The sequence below is a fragment of the Gorilla gorilla genome, chromosome 8, assembly GCF_029281585.2.
Source record: "Gorilla gorilla gorilla isolate KB3781 chromosome 8, NHGRI_mGorGor1-v2.1_pri, whole genome shotgun sequence".
Lineage (NCBI taxonomy): Eukaryota > Metazoa > Chordata > Mammalia > Primates > Hominidae > Gorilla > Gorilla gorilla.
In genome coordinates, this window is record NC_073232.2 from 41,647,127 (window position 1) to 41,672,625 (window position 25,499).

The following is a 25,499-nucleotide window of genomic DNA, read 5'->3' on the forward strand; positions in this document are numbered from 1 at the left end:
GCAGCATTTATACCAACCGTGGTTGCCAGCCTTCTTGTATCCACCCCAGACAACCAGAAATGCAACATCGGGAGGAAACAAGGAATACGTCTGAAACCATCACTGCATCACCACCACGTTATCTGTGAATAATATTTTCTCCCTGCCCGTCTCACTCCCCAGCTATCTGTTGCTTGTTGACAGCTTGTAGTGCTCAAGATGAGCCATGCGGAGGATTCCAATAACCCTAACAGCCTATTTCTTATTCCTGTTACCTCTCTTCAGACACCTCAGGAGTTCCACTTTCATCTCGGGCTGCCATGGACCCCAGTCACAGCAGGTTCTGCAGGGACAGCAAAAAGCCTACATTCCTCATTCCTTCTTTCCTATCTCTCCCTTTACAGAGAATGAAGACGATTCAGAGGTGCCACTTCAATTGCACAGACACAGGTTTGCTGGTGGTTGGTTTCTCCTTTTTAAAAAAACTACGTAGTTGATAAGTTGGAGGAAACTCTGAGACAAGTTGTATTAAATGGTAGCTATTGTGGTTCCTTGAAATGTGAACCCACTGAAAATGACAGGGACACTTACTGTATCCACAAACACCGCCTCCCAGCCTCTGAAACCAAACTCGGGCTCGGACTGGGCAAAGACACTATTCAAAGAGAAGATAGGAGTGGTGACAATAAACATCACGCCAGGAGGGCAGCATTAAAATAAAAGAGACTCAAAGAGTCTCTCTTCTGACAAAGTTGCAAGGCTTGAATGAGAAGCCGCCACTGCTCAGCAGCCTTAATCAGAGCCAAGTACACTGCTCAGCACGTGACCGGCCCTTTATCCAATTACAGCTGAGTAACAGAACCAGTCCCGCTCCAATTTCTCAGAACTCATTCTTCATGGATTAGACAACAAGATTTGTATAGAAAACTCTACCTGTCATTTTTTCAACATTATCGATCCACTGGTTCTTCATGGTCTCAAAATGTTCATAAGCAGCTTGATTTCCAGGGTTCCTAAGTAAGATACGAGCAGCCGAGACCACCTGACAATGACAAAACACCTTTAAACACCAGAGCACCCTTGCTCTCCAAATACAAACCTTCAGCCAAGCTTTCTCCTCTTTACCTACAGATGGCACTGTAAAGCCAGAAAGTGGCAAGTCTCTTTTCAGGCTGAACACATGAGGTTTGGTCTCAATAAACAGCTCCCCAGAATGGGCCCTTCACAGGAAGGTTTTACCATCACAGCCTGATTTTAAGAAGGTAATAAAGTGACAAAGTAAATGAGTGTCCACTTGATACTTCAGAAGAACATACACAAAACTGGCATATGTTTAAACACTTGATGTCAACTCTTCCATCTTAAAAATCACCATTAAGAAGGATACTGAAAAGTACTCAAAACTGATTTATGAATAATATGAAGAAAAAATCCTCACGACAACCCCATGAGACAGGACAGTTAATATCTCTACTTTAGAGATGCAAAAACCAAGTCTCAGAAAATTTAAGTGACTGCTCAAGAGGTCCTGGCCAGTCAGTTACAGCATTTGGGGAAAAAAGGATTAACATTTGCCACGTATCTGGTAAGATACAGGCTGTACATGCATATTCTTAATCCAAATAGAGTCCATTAGGAAGGAGTTAGCTCCATTTTACAGATGAGAGACTAAGCATCAAGAGCACAGAGGACTCGGCCAGGCGCAGTGGCTCATACCCATAATCCCAGCACTTTGGGAGACCGAGGCGGGTGGATCACTTGAGGTCAGGAGTTTAAGACCAGCCTGGCCAATATGGTGAAACCCCATCTCTAATAAAAATACAAAAAACTAGCCGGGTATGGTGGTGGACGCCTGTAATCTTAGCTACTGGGGAGGCTGAGGCAAGAGAATCGCTTGAACCCCGGAGGCGGAGGTTGCAGTGAGCCAAGATCATGCCACTGCACTCCAGCCTGGGCAACAGAGCAAGACTCCGTCTCGGAAAAAAAAAAAAAAAACCTCACAGAGGTCTCAAGTCCAAATCTGTCTCCAGAGTCCTCATTTTATCTATAATTGGTGTTATAAGCCTAGATTCCTGTTCCTCCTTTTTAGGAATCTCAGTTTCATACTGAAATTGTATTTTATGTTCCATGTTTTATGGGAGCTTTTAAAGAGTGTTAGACATGTTTGTAGCTTATGAAAAATTGTGTAAAAGTTGGACAAGTTAAAAAGTTGGACAAGAGGATCTAATTTATTAACACGCCACATAGGCAAAAGTTTAATGATTCGGAGACATGTTTATTTCCCCCGTATCTCCTCACAAGTTCACACATAAGCCAGTATCACAAATTTATAAAGCCTAGCATAGTTTCGAATGTATCATAGGCACTCAATAAATGTCTGAATAAGTAAATGAAAAAATAATGAATTTTCTATAATTTGAATAGAAGAAAAATTGCACAAACATCACACTAAATAATGTTAAGCTAATATTTTTAAGAAAACCTATCACATAGTAAACTTTTAACAACTGTCCAGTTTGGTTTTTTTTCCCAATCTTCTTTTGCTCCCAAACTTACTAGCCATGCCTTGTTACACAATAAGTAGGAAAAAGAAAGTTATAGAAACAGCTCAATTTAAAAAAAAAAAAAAAAAAAAAACTCTCACAAAGATGTGGAGAAAAGATATAAACTCCAAAATCAAAACAAAGTAGCCTCTTAAGATTATCCAAGCTGGCCGCAGTAGCTCATGCCTGTAATCTCAGCACTTTGGGAGGCCGAGGTGGGCGGATCATGAGGTCAGGAGTTCGAGACCAGCCTGGCCAACATGGAGAAACCCTGTCTCTACTAAAAATAGAAAAATTAGCCGGGCATGGTGGCGGGTGCCTGTAATCCCAGCTACTCAGGAGGCAGAGTCCGGAGTACCACTTGAACCCAGGAAGTGGAGGCTGCAGTGAGCTGAGATTACACCATTGCACTCCAGCCTGGGTGACAAGAGCGAAACTCTGTCCTTCAAAAAAAAAAAAAAAAAAAAAAAAGATTATCCAAATATTTTCCTAGTTATGTGTGTATGTGGCAAGGGGATTGTTTTACTAATTTTTTCTACTTTCAAAACTATTAAATAGTCCTTGTAAAAAAAAATTCAAATGTTATGAAAATGTATAAAGACAGTGACAGGGTCTTGCTCTGTCACCCCAGGCTGGAGGGCAGTGGGGCAATCAAAGCTTACTGCAGCCTCAACCTTCTGGGCTCAAATAATCCTCCCACCTCAGCCTCACAAATAGCTGTGTTCACAGGCATGCGCCACCACACCCAGCTAATTTTTTTTTTTTTTTGTAGAGTCGGGGTCTTGCTGTATTGCCCAGGCTGGTCTCAAACTCCCAGGCTCAAGCAGTCCTCCCGCCTCACCCTCCCAAAGTGCCGGAATTATAGGTGTGAGCTACCGTGCTGGCCTGTATATGTTTTTTTATGCCATCTTACAGTAAGTATTCAAAAATGTATAGAAACTGTTCTGTAGTTAACTTTCTTTACTGAACACTGTATGAGGAATGAGCAAAACCCAACCTGGGGTGTGAGTTCTCGGGCTGTCTTCACTGAGGCCTGAATGCCTTCCACTGTTGATTTATTAGCAGTACCAACCGCAGCCGCCTTCTCAGCCGTAGCACCAAGCTTTCCTGAATGGTTTTCAAAGTTAGCTGCCCTCTCATCAAATACCTTGAGGAAAAAACAGACATTAAGAACATTTATTTCAATAAAATGGGTTAGGCAGCCTAAGAAAAAGTTTCATCCTTTAAGAAGGGCAGCAACTGCTCAAAGACTTTAGAGATGACATCAAACCCTAGTTAATAAAACAACAGTCAAAACTCCAAATCCTGGCCTTGATGGATCTCCTCAGACGTTTAGCCATCACCATCATGTGCAAATGCACACAAACACACTCACACACACACGCACATAACCTTCATTTCCAGTTCAACCAGTGCTTACCAGGTACAAGCAGGAGCATTATATACTCTGCAGTAATTTGCTGAATGTGAAGACTAAACAACCCCCATTCTCAAAAGCTTATCTTCTAGTTTGAAGAAGACAGTCAAGCCCACTCCAGACTCTATTGTAGGCAGCTGGGTACACTAAAAGCCCAGAACAGCCACACAGTCCTAAATTGAGCTCCAGGCTCCCCAGAGCAGCATCCTTCACATATCCCATTACCATTAATGTTGTAAAAACTCTGCCCTTGACCTCCAAGGGAAAAATGATAGCTGGTGCTCACACTCAGGCCTCAGGGCAAGGATGACTGACTTTTATTAACCCCAAATGCAAAACCAGCTACTTAATTGTTCATTCAGCTCTCAAATTCTAAAAAAGTTAATGTTTCCTTTAACAGGGATACTGTGCAAGGTTGCATACTGTGGAGGGGACTAACTTAGCAAGAGATCTTTGGTCATTTGTTAGAATAGATTCTTGCAAAAGCTTATCTTCTTCAAACTAGAAGATAAGCTTTGGAGAATGGGGTTTATTTAGTCTTCACATTCAGTTAATTACTTACTGCATTATTAGAACTGATGCTTCCCAACAGCACTGGGTCAGGTTTATACACTACACGAACATGTCTGGAGCTGCCTAGTGGAATGCATCCTCTTTTTTGTCAACTTCTGCCTAACTTGGAGATCAGTTCTGGCTCTAGACAATCTCTAAAGGTCTCTTGGTTCAATAGCAAGTTCCAATATCATTGCCAGTGTTCTGTGTCTATCTCTCAAGTCTCTTCCCCACGCCAGCCTCTTGTTTGGATTTAACTACATGGGTTCCTGCCATTTAATGCTGAGAATCTCTGCCTAAAATCCCTGATCTCCTAGCCTCCTTCCCGTGGCCTCAGTTCTTTTACCCTAGCTGGTCTCCCACACTCTGGATCTCCTGGGCTTTTACCTACCTAATATCCTTGGTTGACCATCTCAATGCCAGACCATGACTGCTGCTCCTTCTGATTTAACTAACTGCTTAACTTGCTTTTCTCGTCACTCAACCAAAATTTACTGAGCACCTACTATGTGCCAGACCCTGAGACAGGTGCTGAGGATACAAAAATGAGTAAAACACAATATCCTCGTCTCAAGGAACTCACAGCCCAGTGAGAAAAAAGCACTCGAAAACAGATTTACAATACAGTGTGCTATGTACAATAATAGAGCTAAGCACTGATATTATAGGAGCAAAAGAAAAAGCACTTAACCTCTCTAGGAAGCAAAGGATAATAGGATGAAGGATAAATAGTAATTCACCAAAAAAGAAGGGGAAGATAATTACACAGAAAAAACAGACATGGAAAAGACAGACTGTGCAGGAAACCACAAGCAACTAGGTATAGCTAGGGCCAGAAATGAGAGGGAGGGGTTTGTAGGAAACGGTATGGGAAGTGTCAGAGCTAGATCACAGAGCTCTGGCCTTATCCTCTGTGAAAGTACAGGCCCCACTGAAGGGTTTAAGCAGGAGAATGTCAGAGTCAGGTTGTATTTTTATTTGATTGACGGCCTAGTGAAAGAGTCAAAGAAGACCAGTTAGAGCTATGCAGTCATAGCTCTAGGGGGACTAGGGGACTAGGAAAATAATTAGAGCTATGGCAATATGAACAGAAAATGGATGTGAGATTAAATGAGTGTCCCTTAGTTGTTTATTTGTATGAACGGGTGCAGGGAAGGGAAAAGTCAATGACAACTCACAAATTTCTGAGAGAGAACAGAAGGACAACATATGCTGAGGTAACTAGGAAGACTGTAGGTGGAGAGGCCCACCTAGATGTATCTACTAGCCTGAAAGAGAAGTCTGGAATTAAAAAAATAGCAAATCATCTCAGCCTAAGGGAAGAATCAGCTGAACTGCCTAGTAACTCAGGTTACAGAAAGAAAACTGGGGTAATCAGCACATAATAACAAAAACCTCCACCTACCAGTTCTACACTGTCTTGGGTACCTGACCCAAACCCCTTCTCATTCGCTGCCAATACTATAAAGGCTGGAAAACCACATACTTGCTTTCCTAAACTCCTTTGCAGCTAGGGTGGCCATGAGACAGAGTTCAAGCCAATGAGGCATAGCAAAGCTCTCCTGGACAATTTCTAGGAAAGCCTCTATTTTCACTCATTCAGCACCAACAATGTGGCAGGCACTGTTCCAAGAAGGGGGAATAAGGCAATGACAGAATAAAGTCCCTCCCTGCATGGAGCTTTCATGGTAGTGGGAGAGAGACAGACAAACCAAAAATGAAAAATGGGTAAATATATTAAATGTTGATAAATGCTAAGTGAAAAAGTAGGATATGGAGATGAAGAAATCCATGGGGATAGTAGTTGGGGTTGTGGTGTTATCTTAGTGGTCACCCGAAAGTAACATTTCAGTAGAAAGCTGAAGAAAGACAGTAACTAATAGATATGGTTATCTGGAGAAAACTGGAACAAACGAGTGCAAAGGCCCCAAGATTAGAACATATAAATACACACTAGGAATACAATTCAAGGAGGTACATACAGATGTAGCATGAGGGGGAAGAGTGGTACCACACGAGAGCAAAGAAATGGATGGGGACCAGATCCAGTGGTGTGCTAAAGCCACCTGTACCAACTCGTGCCAGCTCACAGGAGCGAAACATGTCCATCTCTTCCCAACTCAGGTTTCAGTGACTTCATGTTGAAACAGCCACCGTGGGAGTATTTACATAATGGAAATCAACAAACATTACAAATCAAGGTTTTTTGTTTTCCTGGAGAGTTGGCTTACCAGCACATCGCTGGCAATTCTCTTCATTGTTAGCACTCTGGTTTTACTCTAGGATAGCAGGGAGTCATTGGAAGGGTCTGAGTATAAGAATGACATCAACTGATTTAAAAAGATCATTCTGACTCAAAAGGCACAGTTGTGACTGGAGTACCCCCATTCTTCATTTCTTCCTGCCTTTAACATGATGCCATCCCACACCCTGAGAAAATGACCTAGAAAATCATAGAAATGCCAGCTTTCATGATATTTAGCTGCTGAACCAATGCCAAAGCCACCTACTTCCATGTTTCTTGGTTTGTGATGAAAACAAACCCGGTTGTTTTCATCTCTGATGGTCAGGTCTTCTATTGCTTGCAACTAAAGATATTCCTCACTGATATACGTGGAGACTAAAAGTAGAGGTGGTAGGGCTTTCCCTGTTCTGCTCTTCCACCCTTCATCTACAGTTTCCCAACCACTGATCCTGATGTCCACTGTAATCACATTTCACCTTTACATATACCTATAGCACAGGCCGACAGAAAAATGGAAGACCTCAGATACCCACCTCTTCCCTGTTAGGCGCATCAGGAGGCGCCGTGGCTGCCACTGCCAACAGCTTGATGGGAGTTGTGGTATCGCTGAAAACATCTGACACTTCCTGAGTCATGGCCTCCTGCATCCGAGCTTTTAGATCCTTAAAAACATTGTTTACATATGAAAATGTCCAGATATATCCTCAAAGCATATCTACTAATGCCCTTACTTCACTGACATTCATTCATCTATTCAGTCTTTCATTCAATAAATATTTGTTAACTGTGTACAAAGCACTGAGCTAGCACAGAACAGGTGTAATTTATGAATCCTGCCCTGTAAGACATTAGTGGTGTAGTAGAAATAAGACATGACCCACATGTCCCTAGAGACTGTTCCACTCAATCAAGGAACGCTACTTCCTTTTTTGGTGGCCTCCATGAAATGATACTGAGAATCATGAGGTTGAGCCCAAAGAAGGCCCAGAGATGGGCTAGAGTTCCACACCATTGCCAGTGCTGGCGGGGCCTGATAATGATCACAGTAACTGTAAGGATTGTTTGGTGGATGTAGTGCCAAATTCTAAGCAATTTACTGTCTTAAGAGGAAAGAAATCAAGAATGGGAATTTTTTAATCCAGGTTCTTTCAATTAAGTTTTCTAGAAAAACTCAATAACAAATATCTGTATCAATTTCTCAACATGGGTCTAAATAAGAGTATTCTTAGAAGCCATGAACAAGCTCTTTTTCATAGTCATCACATTTAATCCAATTTAAGTTTTCTGGATTTATACAAAGAAGTCTCCATCACCCTCATTGTTTCACAAGGTGGGCGGCATAAACTAGCTGGTGATACCTGAGATAATTTTAGGTGTTACATGGGCAAATGTTTTTAGTTTAATAATTATGTGTTTCTTTTAAAGGATAATAGAAAAAATACAACTAGCTTATCAAACCCAAGATTTCAGGATTACAAAGTTTTCTTTCATTTATTTATTTATTTATTTATTTATTTATTTATTTATTTATTTATTTATTTATTTGAAACAGAGTCTCGCTCTGTCACCCAGGCTGGAGTGCAGTGACGTGATCTTCAACCTCTGCCTCCCAGGTTCAGGTGATTCTCCCACCTCAGCCTCCCAAGTAGCTGAGATTACAGGCATGTACCACCATGCCCAGCCCACAGAGTTTTCTCTTAAATAAATTTAAGTTTTAAAAAGAAGTCCATTTAAAAAAAAAAAAAAAGAAGAAGTCCATTTTAAGAAAAATATTGGCTAAATAAAAGTACAGATGATATGTGGATAGAGCAAAAATCACGAAAGGGCTCTTGACTGAGTGGAATTTGGAAAACACAAATTTAGTTGCTACTATATACCAGCAAGCTTTTTCCTGATAAGCTCTAGATTTCCTTATATCTTTGGTCACACTCTTTTCATTTTCCCTAGACCCCAGAAATTATGTATTTTTCAAAACTCTCTCTTCCTTCCCTCGTCTTTCAATAATAGGAAGCATAAAAAGTAAAATGATACGTGCTCCTGACTTCTACCTTTAAGGAGTCTTGGAGCTGAGATGCAAGTGCTCGCGCCTGAGGACTCTCCCCTTCCCCTCTGGCAGCCAGGTCAGCCAGCTGGGCTGTCAGCTGGTCCACTCGGTCACACTTGGCGAGAAGATCTTGCCGATAAGGCCCCATCATAACATTAGCCAGACGATGCCCTTCGGCCACAAGCCCCCGGATGGCAGCCTGACCTGGACCAAGAGAAAAACAATGAAACTTACAAGACCCAGAGGAGACAATTGCAATGCCATTCTGTGGTGCGGTGTGGCGTCTTGCTCTATCACCCAAGCTGGAGTGCAGTGGAACAACAACAGCTCACTGCAGCCTTGACCTGCCGGCTCAAGCAATCCCTCCCACCACAGCCTCTCAAGTAGCTGGAACTACAAGTGTGCACCACCATACCTGGCTAATTGGTTTTTTTTAGAGAGACAGGGTCTCACTATGTTGCCCAGGCTGGTCTCAAACCCCTGAGCTCAGGCGATCCACCCGCCTCGGCCTCCCAAAGTGCTGGGATTACAGGGATGAGCCACCGCACCCAGCCAGTTCTTTTTATTTAACACTTTATTTTTATTTCACTATCTTTTAAAATCATGATCTAAAATCTATGTAATATTTTATCATATTAACAATAATTATTTCACAAGTCAGTTATTATTAAACATTTATGCTGTATGCATATATTCCTGTATGCAACTTCTTAGAAAGATCTCTAATTATTTCTTAGGGAAAAAACCCTTAATTTCCTGAGTCAATGGGTATGAACTTTGTTTAAAGCTCTTGACATCTAATACCAAATTTAGAAAGTTTATACTAATTTATTTCTCCAGTAAATTATATATGTGCCCAATTCTCCAACTCCTCACAACACTGGGTATAACTAACTTAGAATTTTGTTCTTTTTTGTTTTGTTTTTAAAGAGACATGGTCTCTCTCTGTCACTGAGGTTAGAATGCAGTGGTGTGATCATAGCTCACTACAGACTGGAACTCCTGGTCTCAAGCGATCCTCCCACCTCAGCCTCCCAAGTAGCTGGAAAGGTGTGACTACAGGTGAGCATCACTATGCCCAGCCAATTCTTTACTCTTTTATTTTTGTACAGAGAGGGTCTTGCTATGTTGCTTGGCTGGTCTCAAACTCCTGGGCGCAAGTGATCCTCCCACCTTAGCCTCCCAAAGCACTTGGATTACAAACATGAGCCACCATGCCTGGTCTGCTTCTTGATTACATCACAGGAATTTTACTGGCTGCATTTGGAAATGGAATCACAGTTACTTATCAGCAGCTAAAGAACCCTTACCTAATTACAGATGTTACAGGACCCCTATCAACAACTTGCTTATTTGCACTGAGACCAATTTAATGAGGTTATAGTGCACTGCTGCCCTTACCGACTCCACGGTCATCCACTGTGGGATTATCAATCCACCGCTGTGCTTGCTCAATCTTGCCCTCAAGGTGTACAGCTGCTTTGGCCGGTCTGCTGTTGGCCACAGCCCGGTTGGTTTTGGTCTGCAGGTTCTGCAGGGCCGTGGCCACCTGTTTGGCCAAGGCTCGAGCCTCTGGAGAATCTCCTTTCCCCCTACAGAGAAAAAGACAGCCATTCTGTCACACATAAACACTATTTACATTGAGATCACTTAGCTGCTAATGACAAATGCTAATAGGATGACAAATTGCTCCTGATTACTATTAATTTGGTTTGAAAGGAGTGGTTTATTTATTTGGCCCTTACATAAGAAATTAATAATTTACATTCAGATTATTTTGTCCTAGTTAAGACATTAAATATGAGTTTGCATCAGTAAAGCTCAAATCAATCATTTGGTTAGCTGAGCTCAATCAATCATCGCTAGGTTAGCGGCACCCTCTGCCTGCCACCTCTGAAAACACTAGTTTCCTCTGGAACTGGGTGGGCCCAGGCAGCCATGTTTGTTGTAGGACCAGCTGAAACAGTTATAGTCAAACTAGTAGTAGTACTATCTTTTGAGTCCTAATTCTGCCAGGTACCGTTGCAAGCAATTTTTTGTTGTTGTTTGTCTTTTGTTTTGAGAGGGGTTTCGCTCCATCACCCCGGCTGGAATGCAGTGGTGAGATCATGGCTCACAGCAGGCTTGACCTCCCAGGGCTCACTGCAGCAATCCTCCTGCCTCAGCCTTCCAGGTAGCTGGGACTATAGGCATGCACCACCACACCTGGCTAATTTAAAAAAAAATATTTTGTGGAGATAGGAAACATTCTCCCGATGTTTCCCAAGCTGGTCCTTAACTACTGGGTTTAAGTGATCCTACCACCTGGGCCTCCCAGAGTCCTGTGCTGGGATTATAGGCATGACCTACCACACCCAGCCATAAGCAGTTGCCTTATATTATTTAATCCTTACAACAACCCCATGATGTAAATAACAGTATTATCCTCATTATTAAAGAAACAAAATGGAGGTATGAGGTTGGATAACTTGCCCAATGTCCCATTATTTACTTTGATAGAGTCAGGATTCAAACCCAACACTGTGACTTCAGAGTCGCCACACTTTTTTTTGTTTGTTTTGTTTAGAGATGGAGTCTCGCTGTGTTGCCCAGGCTGGAGTACAGTGGCACGATCTCGGCTCACTGCAACCTCTGCCTCTCGGGTTCATGCCATTCTCTTGTCTCAGCCTCCTGAGTAGCTAGGATTATAGGTGCCCACCACCACACCCAGCTAATTTCTCTATTTTTAGTAGAAACGGGTTTTCACCATGTTGACTGGGCTGGTCTCGAACTCCTGACCTCGGGTGATGTGCCCACGTCAGCCTCCCAAAGTGCTAGGATTACAGGCATGAGTCACGTGCGCAGCCTTCATTCATAAACTACTATACATTTGGTATCACATAATCCCCAGTCCTTGCCATAACTGATTAAACTGGGTGGTTATCTACCTCAAGGACAACATACCCACAGTCAGGCAAGGCACTCAATTAGATTCTGGGGGTTCTCAAAGTCCAGTGTGGATAAAAGTCACTGGAGATCTTATTTTTAAATACAGATTATTAAACCCACCATCAAAAGCGATTCCAATTAAGTATGTCTGGGGTGGGGTCAAGGGGTCTGCATTTTTAACGACCTTCTCAGATGATTCTTAGGCAGATAATCCTGGGTCCATATTTCAAAAACACTGCATAGTCAACCAGTGATGGGATCTGGAGCTGGAAAGTGATTAAGCCTGGGCTGTGGTAGCTCACAGCTGGAGACAAAACCCCCAGATAAATAAACTAAGTCAACACACAGGGTGAAACAGACATAGAGGATCCCACACAGCGACTAAGAGGTGGAGAGAGGGGCTTCCAGTTGCCCAAGATCTGGCCACATTCAAGCTATTGGGTTTGATGAGGTGCCTCTATTTTCAATAATCCTCTACTTTTTACTTGACCAGGTCCTTCCAACCAAAGAACCTCAACCAAGTATCAACACAGAAATAAAAAGACAACCACAATTATATCACAAAGAAAAAAACTGCCCCCAAAACCTTATTCCAAAGACTTCAAATTCTAACCATTATAAAAATACAAAGAATCTGACTCATTTTCCATCTCAGGTCCTCTCAGCCATAGAAAGGTAACTTTCAGGCTAACTTTATCTGTCTCATCTGTAAAAATAAAAATAATAGGCCAGGTGTGGTGGCTCACACCTGTAATCCCAGGACTTGGGAGGCTGAGGCGGGTGGATCACGAGGTCAAGAGATCGAGACCATCCTGGACAACATGGTGAAACCCCATCTCTAATAAAAATACAAAAATTTAGCTGGACGTGGTGGTGCGCACCTGTAGTCCCAGCTACTTGGGAGGCTGAGGCAGGAGAATCACTTGAACTTGGCAAGCGGAGGATGCAGTGAGCCAAGATCGCGCCATTGCACTCCACCCTGGCAGCAGAGCAAGACTCCGTCTCAAAAATAAATAAATAAATAAATAAATAAATAAATAAATTAATTAATTACATACATAAATAAAAATAATAGCCCATCCGCCAGAACAGCTAATTTAGATACTCTCTCTCTTTTTTTTCTTTTCTTTTCTTTCTTTTTTTTTTTTTTTTTTTTTTTGCTGAGACAGAGTCTCACTCTGTCACCCAGGCTGGAGTGCAGCGGCACAATCTCAGCTCAATGCAACCTCCACTTCCTGGGTTCAAGCTATTCTCTTGCCTCAGCCTCTGAGTAGCTGGGATTACACACCCACCACCAGGCCTGGCTAATTTTTGTATTTTTTTAGTAGAGACAGGGTTTCACCATGTTGGCCAGGCTGGCAGGCTGGTCTTGAATTCCTGACCTCAAGTGATCCACACGCCCTCAGCCTCACCAAGTGTTGGGATTACAGGCCTGAGCTACCATGCCCAGCCTAGATACTCTCTTAAGAGTTCCTTTATGATTCTAAATTTTTATAACATTCTCCTTTATAAAGTTGAACAAAGAGGGTCTTTAACATGATTCTGATCGTGGCTACTCCTGGCAAGAGGTTACATAGATGTATGTTTATGTGTATGCTATAGTATTAAGTAATGATGGCATGAATGACCACACATGAAGGTCTGCTGTTAGCACCATTACCATTCATTACCTCTTCATCATTAAGAAACATTAAAGAGTACCTAGTATGTATATGGACTTACATTAGGTCCTAAGAGTATAGAGAGCAACTTTTACATTTGACGTTAAACCCTTCCTTAGTGTTATTTTAGCATGTGCTGCAGGGGTTTTTTTCTTAAAAGTGAAAAATATCTATTGAAAGAAGAAAGCAGTTAGGTGCAGTGGCTCATGCCTGTAATCCCAAAACTTTGGAAAGCTGAAGTGGGAGGATAGCTTGAGCCCTTGAGTTTGAGACCAGCCCTGACAACATAGCAACACCCCGTCTCTACAAAAAGTGAAAAAATTAGCCAGGCATGGTGGTACGTGCCTGTAGTCCCAGCTACTCCAGAGGCTGAGGTGGAAGGATGGCTTGAACCTGGGAGTTCAAAGCTGCAGTGAGGCACAGTCATGCCGCTGCACTCCAGCGTGGGTGGTAGAGTGAGACCCTGTCTGAAAAAAAATAAAAAAATAAAATTAAAAAAAAAGAGGAAATACCCCTTTTCCATATCATCAAAGTAGGTGCCATGAGAGCCTTTAGGAGAGGAGGCTGTGGGGAGGCTGTTGTTACAAGAAAAATCATCCAGGAAATGTAATTTAAGTATCTCCTATACTTGCTACTTACAAAATATCATTGCTGGGGAAGGAGGAAAGTACATTCTTACGCTTCTTCCCCTCCATATACACATAGGAGTCTTTTCATAGCTAGCCACAAAAATTATTTCCCTCTTATGTATGGGAAACAGATAGGTCATAAATATGATGTACCAAAGAAAGCCCTAGCTTAGAAATTTAAAAAGCATCTCAAAAAAGGAGTTCTTAGCATCCTAAATTTATCAATTTATAACTATGTGACCAGCAATAAATCATTAAACCTCAGTTACATCACTGATACAGCAAATTAACATCTCACCTAGAATTAATGAGAATATAGTGGAAGAGCATCATAAGTGCATTTAACCTAGGGGAACTGAAATATGTATGTTCTTGGGGGAAGAAAGAAAGATAGGGAGAGGGAAGGGAGAGAGAAAGAGAGAGAAGAAAAGATATGAAAAGGCAATGTAAGGGTTAAATACATACTGTCTTCGTAGATCTGCTAATTTAGAAGTCAGAGCAGATATTTCCCCAAGGGAACGTAGAATGTCATCTCTTTCTTTAGGATCATCACATAATTCTGCTATTTTCCGAGCTTCAGCCAAAGCACCTCGAATCTGCTCTTCTCCTTCCGGTCCACCATTTGGATCTGCAAGCCAGTTCTACACGTAGAAACGGAGAAGCAGCACGTTGTGATCTACTCACACACTCCATTCTACTAAACTTAACAAGGCCAGAAGAAGGATTTCCAAAGTAATACACCAGTAATCATTTTTATAATTCTGATCTTTATTATTGTATGGAGGTTCTTAGATAAGATGAACTCAATCTCTCATCTTTTTAAAATCAATTTTTTTACACCCATTAGCATAAAATATTTTCCCAAGCTTTATCTCATCTCTGAATTAACCACACCTTATTAGTTCCTCAGTTCCTCAAACATGTGTGTTTGTGAAATGCTTGAAAATCATTTTACAGTAGAGCAGTATCAGAAAACTTTAACCCCTAAACATTACAATGACCCAAGAGTTGTGAATTCTGGGACAAGGAATAGTTCCAATGTACTGCAATCTTCCCTTGGTACTCTGAGAGCTTACTTTTACCTAACTGAAGTGCTGTAAATTAAGATCTTTATTTCAAAATATAGATAAACATTTGTCTAAACCTGTGGTGGTAAAGGAGGTGTTAACATTGGTAAGTGCTGGAAGTCACTCATCACTTAGAAACCATTATCCAACCACAGTAAATGATAAGAGACAGAGAAGAAAGATAGGATATTTATGACTTAGGATATTTATGAAACATTTCCCACCCCTCCTGAAAATCACTGTTACTACCTGAGCAGCATCGATCTTCTTTGCAATGCTCTGCTTTGAGTTGGTCATGGCTTCCAGCTTGCGAGCTGCATTTTCCACTTTTGCTGTGAGCACATCCAGACCCTGAGATACCTGCTGAGCTTTCTGCATGGCCACCGGTGAGGATCCTTGTCCTCTGCTCAAAACAGACACATGCTGTCATTGTACACCCTCAAATACTTAATGACAAAATATTCCCAATAGCACAGTACATGTGGTTTTCATGAACATGCTTGGCTTTTTCCTTTTTCCCAGTAAATCTGGGACAGCACAAGAAAACAGACATAAACAAAGCAAGACGCCCAAATCAAGTACTTTTTCTTTTAAAAATGCACATTAGCTTCACGGAACTGCATAACCACTTTGAAGACCAGGCCAGCAAATTTTGATAATTATTCTCCTCTTGGTAGTGATTACATAATCCAATCTAAACTTCAGTGGGAAAATGTGCTGGTGATCTTATTGCTAGGGAGGGCTTTGTTACCATAGTAATGTGTGCTTCTGAAATAAATAGTCCATTAAATTGTCTTCTTATGGGCAAGTATACATTGAAAATGTTTCAGGAGGCAGCATGCATAGGGTTAATGAAAGTGTACCAGACTGGGAACAAGCAGATCTGTGTTCAAATCTTGACTCTTGGTATCTGTGGAACCTTGTTTATGATGTTTAACCTCCCTGGGTTTCCATTTTCTAACTTATACAGTGAAGGTAACATATAATGAAGGTAGGTAATACATTTTCCCCACTTATCTTATGGAGTGGCTTCAAGCATCAAAATAATATACTTGAAAACACTGGCAATAAAAATCTATCATTATTACTGAATTATCATCATTTTTATAATGAACCTAATGATAATCTTATATGCCTACCTTCCTCCTAGGCAATCTATAAATATATAAATAATCGAAACTAGCTAATACTGAGCACATGGTGATAGGAAACCACTGTTTCCCATCAAGTTCCTAAAGAACTGATTTCACTATTTTCCTCTCTCAGAAATGATATGCTATTACTACTAAAAATGATATGAGTTCATGGAAACTTATTTCTCTATTTACTTTCCCTATTTACTTGTTTTCCTTATTTACTTTCCAAGTCACAAAGTATGATTTGCCCTCATTTTACAATCCAGATTGTTTTAATCCAAGCAGCCTGGTAAACTCAATGATAGGGGCAGTAACTTTACCATTTGGTAGAATGGCATGGCTGATTATCCTAATCAGAACTTCTATTTTTAGGATAAACTCCAAAACACCTTTGCTTCCCTTCATAATAGTATTGATCTGTCATTCATCTATCTAGCCTCTGTGGGGTTTTTTTTTTTTTTTTGAGACGGAGTCTCACTGTTTTCCAGGCTGGAATGAAGTGGCGCGATCTTGGGAGGCAGTGGTTGCAATGAGCCAAAATTCTCCTACCTCAGCCTCTCAAGTAGTTCAAGCAATTCTCCTGCCTCGGCCTCCCGAGTAGCTGAGATTACAGGCATGTGCCACCATGCCTGGCTAATTTTTGTATTTTTAGTAGAGACGGGGTTTCACACTGTTGGCCAGGCTGGTCTTGAACTTCCGACCTCAAGAGATCCACCAGCCTCAGCCTCCCAAAGTGCTGGGATTACAGGTGTGAGCCACCACACCCAGCCTATCTAGCCTCTTTTTAAAATTCTTCTGTTTTTCGGCCGGGCGCGGTGGCTCACGCCTGTAATCCCAGCACTTTGGGAGGCCAAGGTGGGCGGATCACGAGGTCACGAGATCGAGACCATCCTGGCTAACACGCTGAAACCCTGTCTCTACTAAAAATACAAAAAAAAAAAAAAATTAGCCGGGCGTGGTGGCAGGCGCCTAGTAGTCCCAGCTACTCGGTAGGCTGAGGCAGGAGAATGGTGTGAACCCGGGAGGCGGAGCTTGCAGTAAGCCGAGATCACGCCACTGCACTCCAGCCTAGGCGACAGAGCGAGACTCCGTCTCGAAAAAAAAAAAAAAAAAAAGAAAAACCTAAAAAAAATAAATAAATAAAAATAAAAAAAATAAAATTCTTCTGTTTTTCATCTATACCAAAACTTGAGGTAATGAATCATTCATTTATTGTCGGGTATATAAAAGGTATATATACACTTTTTCCTTGAAGTTGAGGCCTTCCTTTTATGTGGCAGAAGAGGGGAAGACTTTTAGGAAACATAGTCTTTAGGATTTAATTTGCTTTTTTTCTTCAAATCTACTACTTCATGATGAGAGATCTTTTTGTTAAAAGAGTCCAACTGTATATTACAAAATAATAACTTCTCTGAGGCTGGAAATTTAGAAATTTTTTTTTTAAAAAAGAGTCCAACTGTGAAAAAGTAAAACTATTTATGGGCTACACAGTTTTTTCATTCAAAACAGAAAGATTTTATTGAGTCTCATGGGGGTAAAAATATATACTAGCAACCTAGAAACCCTGTGTGACTGAACAGAATATCAAGAAGAAATTGTTACTGCATTTCAGCCACTAAAATATTAAACAGCTGGGTACACTCAAGAAAGGACTACAGGGAGATAACTTTCTAATCTTTCATCAGGAAAGGATATTGCAGGCTCCACTGTGAAGCAGGACCATAGTTACCCTTCACTGTTCTAGCCTTTTCTCTTTACAGATTAATGGTGGAACCCCTACAATAACTACCTCATTCTCTTGCTCATACTCATCTTTCTCTAAACACATACAACTGTGTATTTGAGAATTCCAAGTGAAAACTGGCTACCATACTGGGAAAAGGTTGCAGACAAAAGACACAAAAGTGAGAAATCAGAAGAGCCAAGAATCCTATCAAACTGCACTGGCATTTCTCCGAATGAGAACAAAACTTTTTGTCCTTTTTGCAAAGTTCTTGCCATGCTCATGACAGAGGAGACTGCTTCTCAGCAGGAGAAAAGATTCACTGAACTCAATGGGATCACATTTATTTAAGCTGTTTCTTTCCCCTTCAACATAGAGACGCAACCTGAAAGTCCTGGAGCTTCCAGGGCTGCAGGGAATCCATGAACCTCTAGAAATTATACATAATATTGTATGGGCATGTTTATATGCATCTTTTTAGGTAAGGATGAATGTTTTCATCAGATGATAGAAGTGACCTTGGTCCACAAAAGGTTAAGAACCACGCCTTTAAGATCTGCATTCTTGGCCAGGCGCAGTGGCTCACACCCGTAATCCCAGCACTTTGGGAGGCCGCAGCAGGCGGATCACCTGAGGTCAGGAGTTCAAGACCAGCCTGATCAACATGGTGAAACCCCGTCTCTATTAAAATACAAAAATTACCCAGGCATGGTGGCACATGCCTGTAATCCCAGGTACTCAAGAGGCTGAGGCAGGAGAATGGCTTGAACCCAAGAGGCGGAAGCTGCAGTGAGCCAAGATCATGCTATTGCACTCCAGCCTGGGCAACAAGAGCAAAACTCTTGCCTCAAAAAAATAAAATAAAATAAAATAAAAATAAATAAATAAGATCTGCATTCTTATGTCTATTGCACTAATATTGGAGACCAGGTATAATGGTGCACTGCATGTAGAGGAGTGTTTCTGAGCCCTGTTTGTATGTAGACCCTGTGTATCCCAATTATCTCATGATGTTTCACAAGTGTCTCATCCTATTCCAAGTTTTCGTAATGTCCATACCATAAAATTCTATAAAAATCTTTTAGAACTTCATTATCACTATGGATGAGTTCATCTGTATGAATTCCAAACAAATTTATATTATATTGAGTTTTCTCAATAGCAAACTATGTTTATTTAGTTTATGGGGAGAAAAGCTCTAAAGGCCAAGGCTTTAGGAGGGTAAAAGGAAGATAAATAATTATGAATCCGAATAAATAATCATGAAAAGGAAACTCAAAAAAGCCCAGAAATTACCAACTTAGAGGATAACCTAGTTAAATGATTTTTTTATGAGGTGAAATAATTCCAGTGTTTTCACTCTATGTTTCTTTCTCCCCATCCTCCGTAAAATGTATTTACCCATGCCAGACTTCACCACTGCCCCTTCATTTTTCATAAGCCTATGGCTAGTAAATTAGAAACTAGATTTGTGTTTCAGTTTCAATTACGGAACAAGTTTCAACTTTATTATTAGGCATTTGTGTATTTTAAAAGTTCAAGCCAGGAGTGGTGGCTCACACCTTTAATCTCAACACTTTGAGAGGATCACTTGAGGCCAGGAGTTTGAGACCACAAAACATAGCAAGACCTTATCTCTACAAAATATTGAAAAACTAGCCAAGCATAGTGGCACATGCCTATAGTTCTATCTACTCAGGAGGCTGAAGAAGGAACATTGCTTGAGCCCAGGAGTTCAAAGTTACAGTGAACTATGATCATACCACTGCACTTGAGCCTGGGTGACAGAGCAAGGCCATGTCATTAAAAATAAAAAATTTGGCCGGGCGTGGTGGCTCACACCTATAATCCCAGCACTTTGGGAGGCCGAGGCAGGCGGATCACCTGAGGCCGGAAGTTTGAGACCAGCCTGACCAACATGGAGAAACCCCGTCTCTACTAAAAATACAAACTTAGCCGGGCATGGTGGCGCATTCCTGTAATCCTACCTACTCAGGAGGCTGAGGCAGGAGAATCACTTGAACCCAGGAGGCGAAGGTTGCAGTGAGCCGAGATCACGCCATTGCACTCCAGCCTGGGCAACAAGAGCGAAACTCCCATCTCAAAAAAATAAAAAAGAAAAAATTTGGCAGGTCATGGTGGCTCACGCCTGTAATCCCAGCACTTTTGGAAGCCAAGGCAGGTGGATCACCTGGGAGTTTGAGACCAGCCTGGCCAACAAGGTAAAACCCTGTCTCTACTAAAATTATAAAAAATTAGCCAGGTGTGCCAGCCCATGCCTGTAATCCCAGCTACTTGGGAGGTTAAGGCAGGAGAATTGCTTGAGCCTGGGAGGCAGGGGCTGCAGTGAGCCGAGATTGCACCACTGCATGCCAGCCCAGGTGACAGAGTGAGACTCCATCTCTAAATAAATAAATAAATAAATAAATAAAAACATGTTTTAAATAAAGTCAGGCCAGGCATGGTGGCTCACACCTGTAATCCCAGCCCAACCTGGCCAACCTGGCAAAACCCCATCTCTACTAAAAATACAAAAATTAGCCAGGCGTGGCCGGGCACAGTGGCTCACTCCCGTAATCCCAGCACTTTGGGAGGCCGAGGAGGGTGGATCATGAGGTCAGGAGTTCAAGACCAGCCTGGCTAAGATGGTGAAACCCCGTCTGTACTAAAAATACAAAAATTTGCTGGTCGTGGTGGCGGGCGCCTATAATCCCAGCTACTCGGGAGGTTGAGGCAGAGAATTGCTTGAACCACGGAGTCGGAGGTTGCAGTGACCCAAGATCGCGCCACTGCACTCCAGCCTGGCAACAGAGTAAGACTCCATCTCAAACAAACAAACAAACAAACAAAAATTAGCCAGGTGTGATGGCGGGCGCCTATAATCCCAGCTACCCGGGAGGCTGAGGCAGGAGAATCTCTTGAACCTGGGAGGTGGAGGTTGCAGTGAGCCAAGATCGCACCACCGCACTCCAATCTGGGTAACAGAGTGAGACTCTGTCTCAAAAAATAATAAATAAATAAATAAATAAAGTCAGCAAAGGGAAAGTTCACCTCCATCTCAAAAGAATTTAATAGACTATAATATCTCTGTTATCTACTAGCCAAAGAGATAACTCAAAACTGGCAGAGGCTTGTTTTCTGAATCACCCTGTTAGGAGTGAGTTACCCACTACTGCTCTGTAAGGACAGAGGAACTTTTACCTGGCACGGAGGTCAGCCACTTGATCAGTCATCTGCCCTAGCATTTTGCAAGTTCCCAGAATCTCCCTGCGTTCTTTGCCTGCACAGAGTTCACCAACTTTTCCAGCTTCATCTAAGATCTGTCTGATGGCCTGCTCACCAGCATCCCCTAAAATAAAGAGATATTCAATATCTACATTGTTGACACATTCATTATTTAGAGAGGATACTTTACAAGTCATTTCATTCACCAAGGAATGGATGATTTTAAACAAGACGAGTGAATAGAAGGCAACATATCTGATAGCTAACAGCCAAGCAGTGCCCTTAAACCATAGAGTGAGGTTTCAACAACAGACACGCAAAAAAAGATACTTGGAACTGTATCTATTTGGAGATACTAAGTAGCTTGTGGTAAGAATATGGATGATGAAAACAGACTCTAACAATTTAATAGTATTTAGCACCTCCAACCTACTTTAGGTTTTTCACATTCATTCAAATATTAATCTAAAACAGAATAAATATTAGATTAGAAAATCAATAAAGCCTAGTTCAGTAACCTATTTGGGTCTTATCTTTATACAGTCAACTTTCCAATTCTCATTGGCATCATGATTTAATCTGCTTAATTAAGAACTCTGTTGACATAAATGGAAGTCCGCTCAATGGGAACTGGAAGAGAAGAACTTTCATTCAAAATAATTACCTTTTGGATTCAGGGAAGGGGAGAACCAAAAATTTTGCAAAGAATGCCCAGCTCAGTATGACTTACTCCTCCGTGATTAGAGGTGATCGAATCTATTCCCTTCATCCTTGTAAGGCCTACTACTTGCTTCAGTTACTCAGAACTATCAGATAATGGGGTATGCCCCATAATGTTACAGTAGTTCTCTCAGATGATGAGATTATAGGAAAATTTCTTTCTTTCATTTGCTTGGTTTTTAGCTTATCGTTGTATCGATCAGAAAAGCAGAACTAGAGGGTTACCTGGGGAGGCACTAGGGTCACGGAGCCAACCTTTGGCCTGGTTCAGTTTGGAGTCTATGGAGGCCAATGCTCTCTTCATGGCTTCAGTGTCCTTTTGGGAAGAAATCCCACAATTATTTTCTTTGCAAAAGTTGAGATACCATGATACAAAGTAAGACAGAGAAGAAGTTACAGCATTAACATACATAGCTAAGGTAGTCAGTCCTACGAAGGCCTTAAAAATATTGTCACCACACCACAATTCTCATTTCTGTCAAAATGCAGCATCTTGCATGCAAATATTCAGTTAATTCTACTCTGTTGCTAAACAGAGTGGAATTGGGTTCCCTATTGCTAAAACTGTGAAAACTGGTAAAATTGCTCAAGCCAGAATATGTTTAATGTCTTCAGCAGGAAAAAGCCCTGTTGTCACATGCCTCATTATCAGCCTTTCCACTAGTCAACATTCATCTACTGCAGCCTTGCCAAAGCCCTTCCCACTTCAGGGAAGCCTCATTAGTATGTGGTGCCACAAATCACAGTTCTTTTACATCTTGTTTTGAAATGCACACACTGGATGATATTTCACTATATTCAATTAACCTGAAAAACTTGGAATTACTGGTTGGAAGAAACAATTGAAAATGTTAATCTACCAGTTTAATTTTAATTCTACAAATAAACCCCTCAAAGTAATATAATTTAGAAGTGTTTTCTGACCTTCCCTGCTATTCCTCCTTCTTAGTTCCCTTACTATCCCTCACCTGGAAGAAGATGCAGGATAGAATAAATGGGTCTGAGCTTATTTTTTACAACCAGGATTCATGAGGACTATCAGGAAACTAGCATAAAATCTCCCAGGATACACCAGGAGAAGCTGAAACAACAGACTAATCACTTTAAATGTATTTAAGTATTTCCGTAAATTTTTTTAAACACATAAAAACACAGAGAACAATATAACACCAGCCATCTCTTAAGTCTCTATTTAGCATCTTCAAAGACCATCTATCCTCCTTTTTGCTGTAGGAAACTGACTCTTACAGAGTTAAGCCATCAAAGCACAAAGTTAACCTCTAAAATTCTAGGCAATGTCCTAGCTTCCTTCAGTTTCCAATCCTGCACAACTGGGGTTCTTAAAGGTGTTGCACCACTAGTTTTCCACACGGGGGCACCAGGAGCATCCCCACTTCCAATTCAAAAAAAGATACAGCGCTATCACAAATAAGCATTGGCAGCACCCATAGTTAGGCTCAAGGTCCACAACTGTTCCAAAGCCCCCTATTCAAAAGACAGATCTCTCAACTGTCGGAATCCCTTCTTCCCCTTCTAAACAGACACAGATGATTCTCCTGTTGAATCCTTGGCTATCTAAGGCTCTAAATAGCAAATTCTCAGCTATAGCAATGAAAAAGAAGTGAACTAAATTACCAAAACAATTGAAAACAAAATATTTTTATTATCAAGTTATATGTAACCATGGTAGCTGTCAATAAAAGGCAGAGTCATAAGAGGATCTATTTCAAAATCCACTTCTAATTAGAAGAAGATATGTGGTATTTTTTAAGTGCTTTGATTCTCAAATGGTTTGAATATCAGCAAATCTCTCCTATCATGTCTTAAATTAATTTGTGCAGAAAACGTTGCCTTCAAAATTAATGCAAAGGTCAACTTTAGCTTAATTCCAAATTAGCAAGGCCTGAATCAATAACTTTTTAAAAGACTTGAGGCCAGACAACTCCTAACCTCAGAGAACTGGGTAGCCTTCAGGATCTAACACAAGTTATCTAGGCATAGGTTTTCTTTTAATCACAAACTCTTACTTAGGAAGTGTGTGCACATCCTGGAGAATAATTATGTCAATGTAAAAATATTTCACTTAAAACCTGTTAAACCATTTTCCTAACACACTTTTATTTTCAGTGAGAAAAGCAATAGGTATTTATTACATTTCAAAAATCTAAATTCAAAGGGAAACGAAGGTCAGAAATTTTTATGTCTACTCTAACATTAAAGGCTACTAGTTAGGAAACTAAATTCAACTGACATGCATTGAATTTAATATGCATTCCCTGCATGTTAGGTTCTGTTTTAGCTACTTTCCCCCTCCTTACCTCATTGAATCTCAAATTTAAATGTCATTTAAATAATACTACAAATTAAGAAACAGGAACTGACTCCTACAAACCTAATTTGATCTCAGGTTTGTTGACTCCAAACCTCATTGCTTATCAAATGAAACAAATTTTTTTTTTCTTTTACCAAGGAGAGTTGCTAAAGATTCTACTAATCTCCAACAATAGTCAGCAAATCTCTGCCTTGTCAGTTTTGACTTTGGTTAATACTGCAGAGAAAATAAGCTCCAGAAATCAAATTCATAATCTACACTAACAAAAATGACGGCTTTTATTCTCCAATGCCCAAAAATGATTTGAAACACAATAGAAAAAATAGTTTTTGTCTATTCAGCATCCTCAAAAATCATTTCTTTTTTTCTCCTTAATAAAGCTCTAATGGCCAGTACTGCAAGGAAAGAATGTAATTCTCAGGAAGTGAGTAATTTACTGCTCAGTGGGAGGTGTGACACCGTCAAGAAGTTAAAATTAAGAGATGTTCATTTTCCCCTAAAAGGAACCAATAGCCAATTTTGAATGAAGCTGCATTTAATAACTGAGACTTTCAATAAGTTACCAAAGTTTTTAACAGCATTAATTTTAGACAATTTCAGAGATTTAAAACAATAACTGAAAGAGCCATCTTAAATTCTTTCTGGAAAACAGTAGGTTATAAGTAATCATTTTATGTTAGTCATATCTAGTAAAAACAAACATGTCTAAGGGAATTTTTTTCTCCTAAGACTTTCATATATATTTCTTTTGAAAGGCAATATTTATTATAGAATTGACAGAATTCTGTCATAAGCATGTAAGTATACAAACAATGAATATGACATAAACAAATTCACTGGACAACTAGGACAGAAGTCAATTTGGGGATATATTTATAAAGGGTGAAAATAATCGTAACCCTTGTGGTCAGCCATGCTTTGTACCACAAACCATTTTGCTAAACCTTGTCATGTAGGTCTGTATATTTCAGGTCAGTATAATTCAGATATGAAATAGAAGAGAGAAAAACTGCACCTTCATTTGAGTATTCTTCTCTGTAAAAGCTCAACTTTGGGAAAAAGAAAAGTCTCTACCAATTTCTTATCTGTTTTTGGTTTGTTTTTCAGGGGGTTTGTGGGTGATGAAAGAGTGAAGTATAAAAAGACCAGGTCTAGTCATGTGGCTTTGGGGACAGCTGGCCTGAATCTATCTGGGTCCTCCCCCACCATGTTATGCTCCTTCTTAACAAAAAAATTCGTATGAATTCATGTTTTAAATGAAAAAAATACAGTGCCTTGGCTCTCTTCCCTGCATACCA

At 40.7% G+C, this 25,499-nt stretch overlaps 1 protein-coding gene across 2 annotated transcripts in view; it reads right to left on the minus strand.

The window, feature by feature from the left end:
• Positions 1 to 25,499, minus strand: part of VCL (vinculin) — a 122,205-nt gene that overhangs the window by 15,279 nt on the left and 81,427 nt on the right. For both annotated transcript variants that reach the window (XM_004049612.5, XM_004049613.5), the window contains exons 7-15: positions 22,095 to 22,185; positions 21,126 to 21,273; positions 15,315 to 15,468; positions 14,464 to 14,639; positions 10,182 to 10,372; positions 8,785 to 8,984; positions 7,270 to 7,398; positions 3,520 to 3,669; positions 913 to 1,021 (exon numbers count right to left, since the gene is read on the minus strand). In XM_004049612.5, the coding sequence (XP_004049660.1) occupies positions 913 to 1,021; positions 3,520 to 3,669; positions 7,270 to 7,398; positions 8,785 to 8,984; positions 10,182 to 10,372; positions 14,464 to 14,639; positions 15,315 to 15,468; positions 21,126 to 21,273; positions 22,095 to 22,185 (1,348 nt within the window). The remainder of the gene's footprint in view (positions 1 to 912; positions 1,022 to 3,519; positions 3,670 to 7,269; positions 7,399 to 8,784; positions 8,985 to 10,181; positions 10,373 to 14,463; positions 14,640 to 15,314; positions 15,469 to 21,125; positions 21,274 to 22,094; positions 22,186 to 25,499) is intronic.